The following is a 13,843-nucleotide window of genomic DNA, read 5'->3' on the forward strand; positions in this document are numbered from 1 at the left end:
AATTGTCTTGCCAACATTTTTCCCCGTCCTCATACCCGCCCTGCTGAATGTCAGTTGCACACCTTGGACTGCAAGAGAGCATTGGCCTTTTATGTGGAGCGGACAAGCCCCTTCAGACAGTCCACCCAAATGTTTGTTTCTTTTGATGTGGCTGTTGGGAAACGCACCATTTCCAATTGGCTAGCAGATTGCATTTCCTTCACTTATGCCCAAGCTGGGCTGACTCTTGAGGGTCATGTCATGGCTCATAGTGTTAGAGCCATGGCAGCGTCGGTGGCTCACTTGAAGTCAGCCACTATAGAAGAGATTTGCAAAGCTGCGACGTGGTCATCAATCCATACATTCACATCTCATTACTGCCTTCAGCAGGATACCCAATGCGGCAGTCGGTGCTGCAGAATTTGTTTGGGACTCAGGATCCAACTCCACCCCCTAGGCCCATTTTAGTTCTGTTCCAGGCTGCACTCTCAGTTAGTTGTTTTCTTCGTAGGTCAATCCTTATGTCCTCGCCGTTGCAAGGCCCAATTGACCTTTGTTTTTTTGAGTGAGCCTGGGGGCTAGGGATACCCCATCAGTGAGAACAAGCAGCCTGCTTGTCCTCCGAGAAAGCGAAGATACATACCTGTAGCAGTTATTCTCCGAGGACAGCAGGCTGATTGTTCTCACAAACCCGCCCTCCTCCCCTTTGGAGTTGTTCCTTCTTTTCATCTTTGCTTTTTGATCTAACTGATGTCCTCGCGCGATGGGCAGGAAGATGGCTGTGCGGTGCGCGCACCTGCGCACGACCGAAGGCGCTAGCAAACTTTTGTTGCTAGGAAGATTTCCGGACCTCAGGGCTGCCGTGGACGTCACCCATCAGTGAGAACAATCAGCCTGCTGTCCTCGGAGAATACCTGCTACAGGTATGTATCTTTGCTTTACTCCCTGAACACTTTATTGCACACCTTTCACATTAAGGCTTTACATTTGCATAAAGACCATTAAAGATCTGTTTATGATATCTCATCAGCAGAACTACATTTTTTTACATTTTTTAGATTTAGATCCAACGTAATCCTGCCTTGTAATCCCCAATTTTTTGATGTGACTGTTCGTATCTTTTATCACATAATTCGAAAGATACGTGTCTTTCCTGTAGACTGCGTTGTGTTAGCTTTACATTTTTCATCCTTTAATGCCCGTTTATTTGTTACCCTTGTTGTATTTTGTCTATGGTAATCAGTACATCCTTTTTAAAGGCTCTCTTAATGTTAGTTTTTACCAATATAAAAAAGTTCAGTTCCTTTTTTGCCTTGTCTAAATGTACAGAATTTCCATATGAAAATATAAAGGTTTTGTAACTTTTACCTATTTATGTCTGTTTTGCATATAGCCTCCTGTTCCTGTGCTTTGATGTTTTTTTGAAGTTTGTTTTTTTGGACTCTCTTCTCTCAGTGGTTTCAAGCCACAGGGTCACTCTCAGCCTGTATTTGAGTAAATACACAACTGCACCACTCTCTACAGTGGTGGATAGTACCACAGAATCTCTTCTGGGGAGTACCATTTCAACCCCTTCCACATCACAAAGTTCTCACCACAGACACCTCCATAGTAGGTTGGGATGTTCATCGCAATTGTCTCCATACACAGGGTTCTTGGTCCCCACAGGAAAAATGGCTTCATATCAATCTCCTGGAATTACAAGCAGTGTGAAACACCCTCAGAACTTAGCTTCCTTAAATCTTCCAGATGCTGAATCTAGGATACTCCTAGCTTCTAGGAAACCTACGCAGAAATATTACTGTTTGAAGTAGAGAAGATTTTCCTGCTGGTGTATAGCCAGAGCACTCGACCATGGGCGTAGTTTGACTTTCATTTGGGGGGGGCAAAGGATGGGGCGGAGCATATTAGCATATCATTTGCATATATATATATATATATGCAAATGAATATGCTAATATGGAGGAAGGAAGGGAAAAAGAGCTGGCTTTTTTGGGGAATAACCATAATGAATATGTATGAGATATCAAGCCAGCTCTTTCTCCCTTCCTTCTTTCCTCCTTACCCAGCTCTAAAACACTACCTAGTGAAAAAAAAAGGAAAACAAACAGGGCTGCAAATACTACACACTGGCAGAATACTGCACCTTGATCACACATGAAAAACACATGACACAAGGAACTAGAAATCAAAAAATATGAAGGCAAAATACTGAACTGGAAAGTTAACTCAAGAAGTCAGACTGAGCATGCAGCAATACCAGAAAAAGGAATTTTCAAGCACCCTTTTAATGGGTTTGCTTATAAATGTTACATTTTATGTATGTCAGATTTTTTTATACAATGCAAGTACTATGGTGAGCATTAGCAGTAAATTTGAGAGAGAGAGAGATCATAGTCCACATATCCTGGTTTAGGAGTAAGGTTCATTACTATGCACAAAACAACCCATTTTGAGATATTTCCCATATGAGACTCTTAAGTGGAATTATAGAGATTTAAGTGGAATTCTAGAGATAGTCTCCTCAATCATAAACTACAGTCTCCACCTTTTTCTTCCTTAGGGGAAAATGTATATATTTTTTAGATGTTAACCTTTCAACAGAATAATTATTCATTCAAAATGTTGAATTCTTTAGTCATCTATTACTTGTTGAAGAACTTATTAAAGACTTAATTGCTAGTCCCAGATATAGTTGACATATTTATTTACAGAGGCTCAATATGTTACCAATACACATGAGATAGTGCTAAGCAGTTTACAATTAGTTTATTAAAAATAGAAAAAGTGTAGAGAACTAGAGGGAAAGAAAAGTTCAGGTCATACAAGGACTGTTTGATCAAGGAAGGGCAGAAGAAGGGAGAACATCATTTGGTCTCTTGGTAGGTATTCTAGAATAACCAGAACTTAAGCTTCTTTATTTTAGGGAATGAAAGATCGAGTCTGATGTCTAACAGTAGGAAGTTCCATAAATGTGATCCAAAATAGCTGAAAGCAGAATTACATGTGATGTCTAAACATAGATGAGATGGAGAAGGAAGGCATAACCAGGACTGCTGAGAGGAGCAAAAGGGTTCAAGGAGGGTTTTAAGGAATCAATAGGTTAGAAAGATAAGCAAGGAAGGAACAAGACTTATATGGACTAAGATGAGAATTTTAAATAGACTATATGTAGATACAGGAAGCCAGTGTTCAGCAGTTAAGAGTGGAAATGCTGGATCAAAATTATGAGCATCATCCACTAGCTTAACCACAGTGGACAATGAGTTGGAGACATTTAAGAACAGAAAGAAGTAAACCAGTGTATTCTTGCCTATTAGAAACACATTTAAAGTGTTTTAGGAACAAAATATCTGGCCTTGTTAGTAAACAAGTTCAGCTGTATTTTGGAAAGAACATGTTCAATATTTCATATAGATTTTAAATCAAAATCATGATTTAGCTATAGGTTTCATAAAGTTGACAAGCTAACTTATGTACCTGAAGATGCTAATCCCACAGCTAGTGGAAGAAAACAGGTTGGGGAATTGTGTATCATACTGAAAGAAGCGATCTTGCTATCAAGTACACTGCACAGTAGAGGCTGTGGTGTATTGCTTTGCTCCATTTCATCTGCAAAGTAATCCACTTTTCTCACGAATTCTGGTTGCCTTGGCTAGTGCCTGCACTGCAGTGCAACTTCTGTTAAATAGCCAGATTTATACAAACTTGTAGACTGTATTTCTAGCAAGAAGCTGATTTAAGCAGTTTATAAGAAAGAAACTACATGTACAATTATACTCTGACAACCCTTACAAGACATTTATAAACTCTCAGCTCTCCAAGGTCCCTCGACAGCCCAAACCAAATTAAACGGCTAGGCATTTCTGAAAATGCGTGAATTTGGGGCCATCTGTACTCTGAGTGGCGGAAGTCCAGATGACCACTCGAAAGTATAAGTGTCACACGGGACTGTCTGTGCTTTTTCATTGATTTTCTTTGGTCCTTATTTGCGCTTCTCTTAGGAGTAGGAAGCGGAGCACAATTTTAGTGTTTGCTGTTTAACTTTTACCCAAAGTCGCAGCAACGAACGGGCAGGCAGCGCTGCGGTAGTAAAAGCAACAAGGAGGCAGGTTCGACTCCTTCCTTCACTTCCCTCCCTGCCCTCTCAGCGTCCCTGACTCCCGCCCGCCTGCCCGAAAGGAAATGACATCAGAGGAAGGCGGGATGCAGAGGGCAGGGAGGGAAGTGAAGGAAGGCGTCGAACCTGCCTCCTTGTTGCTTTTACTACTGCAGCGCTGCCTGCCCGTTCGTCACTGCGACTTCGGGTAAAAGTTGTTCCAGTCGTCATCGTTTGGGGGGGGCAATGCCCCCCCTTGCCCCCCCCCCCAGTCTACGCCCATGCACTCGACCCTAATTTATGCTCCCTCTCGCCCTTCGTTAATGGAGTACCTCCTCCATCTTTCTAATTCTGACCTCAAAACTAACTTGGAGTACATTTGAGAGCTGTTAGCACTTTCCACTCTAGGGCTAATAATAAGCCAGTTTCTGTTCCTCACTTGATAGATTCATGAAAAGTTATTTCATACCAAACCTCCTATCAATCCTCCGGTAGCCTGGGATCTTAATGTCATCCTCACAGCTCTCATGAAACATCCTTTTGAACCACTCCATTCCAGTTCTCTGAAATTCCTCACTTGGAAAGTACTATTCTTTATAGCACTTACTTCTGCCAGATGAGCAAGTGAACTTCAAGCTCCTCTTCAAGTCCTCTTACATAGTTTTAATTACATTTCATTACTTTCTAAGAAGAAAATACTAAATAAATCACACAGTATACCATATAAGCTAAAGGCTTTTTATATTAGACTAATGTCCTTAGTACTTTAGCAAGTTTTAATTTATAGAAAAACTCAATAATATGAAGATGAAGACAAGTCCAGCAGAGAGAGGGGTGCTATCCAGTCTTTTGCATTGAGTTTCACATATATGATTGTCAGTTGGTGAGAGGTTATATGTGTCTGCCTGATGCAAAGAGCTCCTAGCTCTCAGAGAACAGGCCTGTTCTCTTACGGCTAGAATAGCAGACTTGGAGGAGCTGAGGGAGATAGAGAGATACATAGAGGAGACCTACAGGGAAAATGTAGACAAGTCCCACCTCCAGTCTGGCAGCTTCTGTCTGCCTTGGAGGATGGACATCTCCTAAAAGGAGAGCATCACTCTGGTGAAGTAGGAAGTACTCCTGTAGCCAGGACCTGCCCACTAGAGGATGTACTTTTCTCTCACACCGAGAATGTCTCCAAGAACTTCTGCCCAGGTGGGAAGGATTAGGACAGCTGTTGTATTTGGTGATTCGATCATTAGACATTTAGATAGGTGATCCCGATGTCAGCTGCCACCCAGCAATCACTTGACTACCTGGTGCGAAGGTGGTAGACCTCACACATCACCTGGATAGGATTTTAGGTGGTGCTGGGGAGGAGCCAACTCTCATGGTACATGTGTGTACCAATGACATAGGAAAATGTGGGAGGGAGGTTCTGGAAGCCAAATTTAGGTTCTTAGGTAGAAAGCTGAAGTCCAGATCCTCCAGGGTAGCATTTTCAGAAAATGCGCCCCATTCCATGTGCAAGACCCAAGAAGCAGGCAGAGATCCGAAGTCTCAATGCGTGGTTGAGACGATAGTACAGTGATAAGGAATTTAGATTTGTTAGGAACTAGTAAACATTCTGGGAAAAGGGGGGACTGTTCAAAAAGGATGGATTCCACCCTAACCGGGATGGAACCAGGCTGCTGGTGCCAACTTTTAAAAAGGAGATAGAGCAGCTTTTAAACTAGAATGGGGGGGGGGGGGGCAGAGTCACCCAGGAGTGCAATGGTTTCGTGTGGAGTATCCTTGAAGGGTACTATTGAAACATGAAATTCAGGGAATCCCAGTAGAGAAGTTTCAACAATGCTGAAAGAAAGCCAGGTGCATTTAAAGAGAGAGCAGGATAAATGATGCACATTATCCCTGTCAACTTCTAAACAGCTTGTAGATGCAAGGAAAAAACATAATTTGAAGTGCCTGTATACAAATGCTAGAATCCTAAAAAAATAAGATGGGAGACTTAGAATATATAGCACTAAATATATAGAGGTAGATATAATAGGCATCTCAGAGATTTGGTGGAAAGAGGACAATCAATGGGACACTGTTAGGGTACAAATTGTATTGCAATGATAGGATCAAATTGGAGGGAAGTTGAGCTATATTTTAAAGAGGGAATTGAGGCAAATAAAATAAACATTCCACATGAAAGAGAGAGCATGGAATCATTATGGATAAAAATTCCATGTATGAACGGAAGGCGTATTCTTTTAGGGCTGTACTAGTGTCCACCGGGACAAAACGAACAGATGAAGAAATGTTTATAGAAATTAGGAAAGCTTGCAAATTGGGCAACAGTATAATAATGGGTGATTACTATTATCAAACAAAAATTCTACCCTATAAACCCCGGTATTGGAGGTGTAAAATCACAATTTTACATGAATCAAATTGTGGAGAAAAAAAAAAGACTTCAGAAACCATGGAGTTGTCTCTATTACAGGTAAACCTTTCAATATTCAGAGAGCTACTCTTCAATCACTAGTCTTCACAAAAAAAACTCCACTTTTCTTATTCATGAATTACATGTAAATACACCTTTCACAATACCATATGGTGGAGGCTCATTCAAACCGCCATTTCTTTGGTGAGATAAACATTAAATCATTACTTAGCTTGGATAGTAGTGGTGCAGCAAATGCGAATTATTCTCAACAGCATACGTTAACTCTAACGCTCAACTGGAGAACCCTGTTTCGCCACAGTCGGGCTGTTTCAAGGGCTGAACATTGCATCCAGAAATTCTATCCACAGCTACACACAATCACCACACTCGTAGCCTCTTCTTGGCATTTTTAATTCTTGGGGGACTTCACAATATATACGTCATTTCCTCCATCTCACCAACTTCCTCAAAGATGTGTACCAATCAGCATTAGAGCTTTCAAAAAAAAACCGATCAATTTAGAGAAATGCTTTCCACTCAATTGATGTATTTAGACCTTTAGGGATTACTGTTTGCAATAAATATATCCATCTCTGTTCCTTTTGTCTTAGCGTTCGTCTGACATCTCCTCTTCGCTCTGTCACTTGAATCTGTTCCAAGACTATACATTGTAAGTCCGAAAACTCATGTTTTAATAAGCAATGAGAAACTAAAGGTTCATAAGTTTTTTTTGCCTGTATGCAAAGTCGATGTTCAATCAGTAGTGTTTTCAACATCCGTGACGTCTGTCCCACATAATATAAGTCACAAGGACATTTCAAAAGGTAGATCACATTCATAGATTGACAATTAGCGCTTTGAGAACGTACATTCTTCCAGTATGCACATCTGTGAAATTATCCCCATTTATCATATTATGACACACTGAGCATTGTCCACATGCATTATGATGTCCCTTTAAATTTTCTTTATTATTACGTTGATTCCACGTATCTGCTGGACATAAAGAATCACTTAAATTGCTTTGTCTTTGATACGCAAACAAAACTCTCAAATTCCGAAAGCAAGGATAAATCCTTAACATAGAAACATGTCTTTTAATTATTTTAACCATTTTGTTCGTGTGTGTATTAGATTTCGTTACAAATGTAACAACTTCTTCTGTTTGCTGTTCATGGGGATTTAACAACCAATCCCTATGATTATAAAATGCCCGTTTCTTTGCTTTAGTCACTAAATTCTTGGGATATCCTCTTTCTTCCAATTTTTGTTGTAAATTAGAAGTCTGATAAAAATATTGTTCCGTTGAAGAACAAATTTTACGATACTGCAGAAATTGTGCAAAGGGAATGTTAGTTTTACAATGACTTGGATGCATGCTCTGAAAATGTAAAGTTGTATTTCGATCGGTTGGTTTCACAAAAACCAATGTTTCCAATTTATTCTGAACAACATTCACTTGTACATCTAGAAAGGAGATGGTAGAGTAACTGTTATTATATTCAAATTTAATGGTCTCATGGCATGAATTCAAATAAGCCACAAACAGCTTTAAATCCATAGGGGTACCTTCCCAAAGAACGAAAATATCGTCTATGTACCGCCACCAACATTTTAAAAATTGATTCCACCTCAATTTATACACCCATTGACATTCAAAAGATTCCATAAATAGATTAGCAATTGTAGGCGAACATGCTGCCCCCATAGAGACTCCTGTTTTTTGTATATAATATTTTTTATTATATGTAAAGTAGTTTTCTGTTAGCGTTATTCTAACTAAATCTAAAAGGAATTCAGTTGGTACCAAATGGGGACATTCTCTACTGTCCAAAATATGTTCCAAAATCTGAATTGCTTCATTTTGAGGGATTGAGGTGTAAAGCGAACAGACATCCAAAGTGACCAACAAGGTAGTAGATTGTATTTCCTTCTTTTTTGTTTCCAGTAGACGTAAAAAATGAGAACTGTCTTGTATATAAGATTTAATATTAGACAAAAAAGGTTGCAAAATTTTGTTGATATACTGTGCTGGTCGTTCTAATAATGACCCCCTAGCTGCTACTATGGGGTGCCCAGGTGGTTTCTGCATATTTTTGTGTATTTTAGGAAGGGTGTAAAATACAGGAATCTTAAACGGTAATCCAGGAATATATGTTCCTTCTTCGTTACAAAACCTAATTTTCTACCTTCACTTATTAGCTCTTGTAGATGTTCTTGTATATGGATAGAGGGGTCTTGATCCATTTCCCTATACGTATTATTGTCTGCTAATTGCCATTGTATTTCTGACATATAGTCGGCTGTATTCTGAATTACCACTGCCCCTCCCTTATCGGCTCGGCGAATCACAATAGCCGTATCTTTTCTTAAATTACTTAGGGCAGTCCGCTCTTTGGCATTTAAATTCAGTGTATATTTAGGTAAATTAGACTCTATCTTCTCCATATCTTGTAAAATACACTTTTAAACGTAGCTAATCCTGCATCTAAAGTTCCCACTGGCGTCCATTTTGAGGGTTCACTAACAATAGACCTGTCTGGGGTTTGTTCTTGACTCGACGTCGAAAAAAACAATTTAAGATTTAATTTACGAATAAACTTTTCCACATCCATACGTATTTGAAAGGCATCATGAAAGCTTGTAGGTATAAATGTAAGACCCTTACTCAGCACACAAAATGGACGTCTCAAAATGCTCAAATAGACATCCATGTGCATGAAACGTTCGAATCCCAATTTTGCAAAGGCAGAAAATGGACATCTAATGCTGCAGTATGTCCAAATAGGGAGGGGGTGTGTTGTGGGCAGGACTAGAGAGGGCTCAAAATCAAAGTGTCTAACAGCAATTACTGAACAGGAAGAAACTTCCAAGCTTAAAAAGAAGGACATCCTGTTAGACCTGTTTCAGTCATGTCCAGGGTACAAAAAGGTGCCTTGATTGAGAGGGATTAAGGCATGACACCTCCTTAATCCCCCAGTCGTTACTGCCCCCTCCCTGTCCTCTGAAGGACCAGGCTGTATGACAGCTTCAGGTATTATAGGCATTCTTAAAGCAGGAAACGTGTCTGAGTAATAGCTTAGTGGTTAGTGCAGTGGACTTTAAACTTTTTTTTTATTGTGAGCCCTCCAGAAGCAGAAAAATACCTACTGTACCTAAATATATAAGCCACCTGTAAACCTAAAGGCTATTGAAGTGGTTTACGTTGAGGTACAGTAGGTAATTTTTTGTTCCTGGAGGACTCACAATTACAAAATATGAGTTAAAATGGGATTTGAAGCTGAGTACCTTGGTTTAAAATCCACCACACTAATTACTAGGCTACTCCTTTGCAGGGACATCTGTGTGGCCATAAGAATGTTGCCAGACAGTCATCCTTGTCCCTGCTTTTTTGTGTTCATATGTTGGACATTCCAGTTTGTAAAATGGCTGTTCATACTGGATGTCCTCAGCATACAGATGTCCATCTTATTTTTGAACAAGAAATCCTGACGCGTTTTCTGTTATGACTTGGACATCCTTTCAAAAGTGCCCCTTCAGATGTCCAAAATATTAGTTGCAAATAGGCACCTTTTTGCCCTCAGTCCAGGCAACCAGTTATAAAATTACCTTCTTAGAAACCAATACATTCAGAACTTTTCCATATTTATGAAGTGAACAATTGTGAGATGCATCAAGATTAGGTCATTTTTATGCTTGTGGTACAACAGCTAGAAGCTTGTAAATGTAATTAATTTTTGGGTAGCTTATCTGAATCTCACAATACATGAGTTCTGCAGAAGAGAGAACCCATTCAGTGATATTTCTTTGCTGCAACCTACTCCACTAGTTCCCCTTCTGATTAATATTCCCTTACGTTCCACCCCCTGCTTAGTGTTCCACTGTTAGCCAGTGCCCCCTTGTTTAATCTTTTTTCGCTTATCTGTATCTTCATAATTTGTACTTCCTCATATTTTTCTGTAAGCCACATTGTGCCTGCATGTGTGGGAAAATGTGGGATATAAATGAACCGTAAATAAAGGGAAATCTTGAACCTCTCTTCACCCTTTAAAGGCCCCAATGCAGTAAGATGTGTGCTGTCCTTTAGTGCAGTGGTTTAATCTTACTTTTTCCAATGCTGATCTTACTCCCAAAATATTGGTGCAAAAATCAACATGAAACCACTGCAGTAAAGGGTAGCATAAAAATTGCTCCCAATGAAAAAAAATGTTAAAATATAGCAGAGTTTATTTTTTTAATTCTTCTAGCACTGAATCTTAACACCAGCTCATATCTGGAAATTTGCGGCAAGGGAACAAAAGGGTGATGTGAGATGAAGTGCCACACATCACCTCAGATTACCTAAGTCTCTGATAGCCCAGCGTGAACATAAAGAGTGCCATGCTGGGTCAGACCAATGATCTGCTGAGTCCAATATCTCTTCCTAGCCAGTCCGTTTCACCTCGAAGTACCTGTGTGGGCCTAATGGGTCGATCATTTCATGTTTACCATATCAATATTACCTTTACTTTTCTAAATTGCACTGAGACAAAATGGGGAAATTGTTTTATTTAGGATATCCCTTATTTGATTTAATTCAAAATTCAACAAGACATGTATATTTTACATTTTGACTAAAAGAACTTTTATTTCTTTCCCCAAGTTTGAGGGTTTAGAATGAAGAAATTAATACCACATGACATTTAGAAAGAGATGTTGTTAATGTAGAATTTCATTAAGTACTCGGTATGAAGTGTTGGGAATTGTTTTGTTTCAGTTTACTTATCTTTATAATCAGAGCAAAAATAACTGATTTGTGTTTGATCAATTAAGACAAACATGTTTTGCATGCAAATGTTTATTAGATATACTTTTGACAAGAACAATTCTGAGCACCAAAGATGCATTACAAAAATTAAGCAATATAAGGAACAGTTTTAAAAATTATGACATTGTTTTTATTGATGCCTTACTTTTTTTTGGTTTATTTTGTTTTTTTACCATTTTTGCTGTGCAATGAAATATGTGGGGTATGTGCAATATAATATAGACATACTTTCTTATCCTTCCAACTTTACCTGTAATTTGTTAAAATCACATTCTACTGCTTAATATAAACTTAACAAGAATGGGAATAAATGTAATGTTGCTAAAGGCCTCTGACAACAGGGGATGGCTAATTTGGCAAAATAATTTTTTTGCACATGACAGTCTTCATTAATAAACAGTTATGAAAAAATTGATCAAATAGTCAGTGGGATCATTAAATTAAATTATTGTTCAAATTAGTAGTTTTATTAATGTGCATGTACAGATAGGTATCTTTACCCCTAAATCTATAACAGAAAATTCTGTGTAAGAACAGGTGAAATCCCAAGTATGCTTTATAATTTCTCATAAACACATAATGGAAGGATCCCTTAGTGCATGTGGCCTGGACTCAGTATTCTTTTGAATCCTTTTAATATTGATCAGTTTTAAGCAAAATAAGCACAAAAAAAATAAATGCAGGTACGTCATATACTATTATACGGGCATCATTTGACATAGCACAAATAATTGTATACCAGTTGCTACAAATAAACATGTTTGTTTAAATGTGGGTGTGTCTACTATAGATGAAATTATATATCATGAATGCAATTTAAGTTGTGCAAGTTTAATGCATTTATGATTGTTCCACAGTGTTACTGAGAATTTAGATTGCTTCATCTCAGTGTAATAATTTCCTTCCTATTCATTATTTACTACTAAAACCACATCATTAAGTAGAAACCTAAATCTAGAATGAAAGCTAAAGGAAACTCTCATAGCTGTCATGCAGAAGAACTATGACTACCTTAAATGAAGTATATGTGCTTCTTACCATAAACCTTTATAATGACTACATGAAAGCAATGCTTCAGCTTTGTAGAAGTTAGTTTACTGCTGTTTGTTTTAAAAATATACCATCACCTTTTTTCTCTCTGAAAGCTTCTGTAAAATGGTAAAAGTAGAAATGAAGTATAATTTTGCATATCTATTCAGTAAATTTTACTTTTGTAGGTGTTCAATGTGTTTTTTAGCATGTGATTGTTATACTATGTATGTATTAGGTTAAGCTCCATTTTACAGTGCATGCACTTTCTCTTTAAAGTTTTTTGGCGCAGTCAGGGCAGTAAATCTGATCATTGTGACGTACAAAGCGCTTGTTAGCCAGAGAAAGAGAGCATTTTTTACAGTTGAAACAATATTCATGCCAAGATTGCCCTTCATAGCTGACGACATTGGATCCTTTTCCAAATCCTGTATGGAAACAAAAAGAACTATTATGAGGCAAGGTATTCCCTAGTTATGTGGGTGTGTTTATTTAGATATATATACACACATATACACAGAGTAATGTGAAAAAGTTTTTGCCCCTCCTGATTTTGCCATTACTCTATATATGTCATACGGAATGGTTTCGATCTTTAAACAAGATGTAATATTAGACAAGACAGAATCTGAATAAACACAGAAAACAGTTTATCAATTACGAAGGTTAGTTCTTTGCAGTGGAGGAGTAGCCTAGTGGTTAGTGCAGTGGACCTTGATCCTGGGGAACTGAGTTCAATTCCCACTGCAGCTCCTTGTGACTCTGGGCAAGTCACTTAACCTTCCATTGCCCCAGGTACAAAATAAGTACCTGAATATATGTAAACCGCTTTGAATGTAGTTCCAAAACCTCAGAAAGGCAGTATATCAAGTCCCATTTCCCTTTCCCCCTTCCCTTCCCTAATTTCATTTATTTAAGGAACAAAGTTATCCAATGACCATATCACCCATGTGAAAAAGTAACTGCCACCTTAGTTAATCAACCAGTTGTGCAAATTACTACTACTACTATTTAACATTTCTAAAGCGCTACCAGGGTTGCGCAGCGCTGTACAATAACAAAGAAGGACAGTCCCTGCTCAAAGGAGCTTACAATCTAAAGGACAAAAAGTGCAGTCAATCAAGATTGAGGCAGTCTAGGTTTCCTGGATAGAGGTACAATGGTTAGGTGCCGAAAGCGACATTGAAGAGGTGGGCTTTGAGCAAGGATTTGAAGATGGGTAGGGAGGGGGCTTGGCGTATGGGCTCAGGGAGTTTATTTCAAGCATAGGCTGAGGCGAGGCAGAAAGGGCGGAGTCTGGAGTTGGCGGTGGTGGAGAAGGGTACTGAGAGGAGGGATTTGTCCTGTGAGCGGAGGTTACTGGTAGGAGCGAAAGGGGAGATGAGGGTAGAGAGGTAGTCAGGGGCTGCAGATTGAGTGCATTTGTAGGTCAGTAGGAGAAGCTTGAACTGTATGCAGTACCTGATCGGAAGCCGGTGAGTGACTTGAGGAGAGGGGTGATATGAGCATATCG

At 38.9% G+C, this 13,843-nt stretch overlaps 2 protein-coding genes across 5 annotated transcripts in view; one reads left to right on the top strand and one right to left on the bottom strand.

The window, feature by feature from the left end:
- The window catches only part of MAP7D3 (MAP7 domain containing 3), a 387,643-nt gene that overhangs the window by 305,774 nt on the left and 68,026 nt on the right, over positions 1 to 13,843 (top strand). The window lies entirely within an intron of this gene.
- The window catches only part of FHL1 (four and a half LIM domains 1), a 129,803-nt gene continuing 127,406 nt past the window's right edge, over positions 11,447 to 13,843 (bottom strand). For both annotated transcript variants that reach the window (XM_030210059.1, XM_030210057.1), the window contains one exon: positions 11,447 to 12,758. In XM_030210059.1, the coding sequence (XP_030065919.1) occupies positions 12,604 to 12,758 (155 nt within the window). In that variant the 3' untranslated portion in view covers positions 11,447 to 12,603. The remainder of the gene's footprint in view (positions 12,759 to 13,843) is intronic.

This window comes from Microcaecilia unicolor, chromosome 7 (genome assembly GCF_901765095.1).
Source record: "Microcaecilia unicolor chromosome 7, aMicUni1.1, whole genome shotgun sequence".
Lineage (NCBI taxonomy): Eukaryota > Metazoa > Chordata > Amphibia > Gymnophiona > Siphonopidae > Microcaecilia > Microcaecilia unicolor.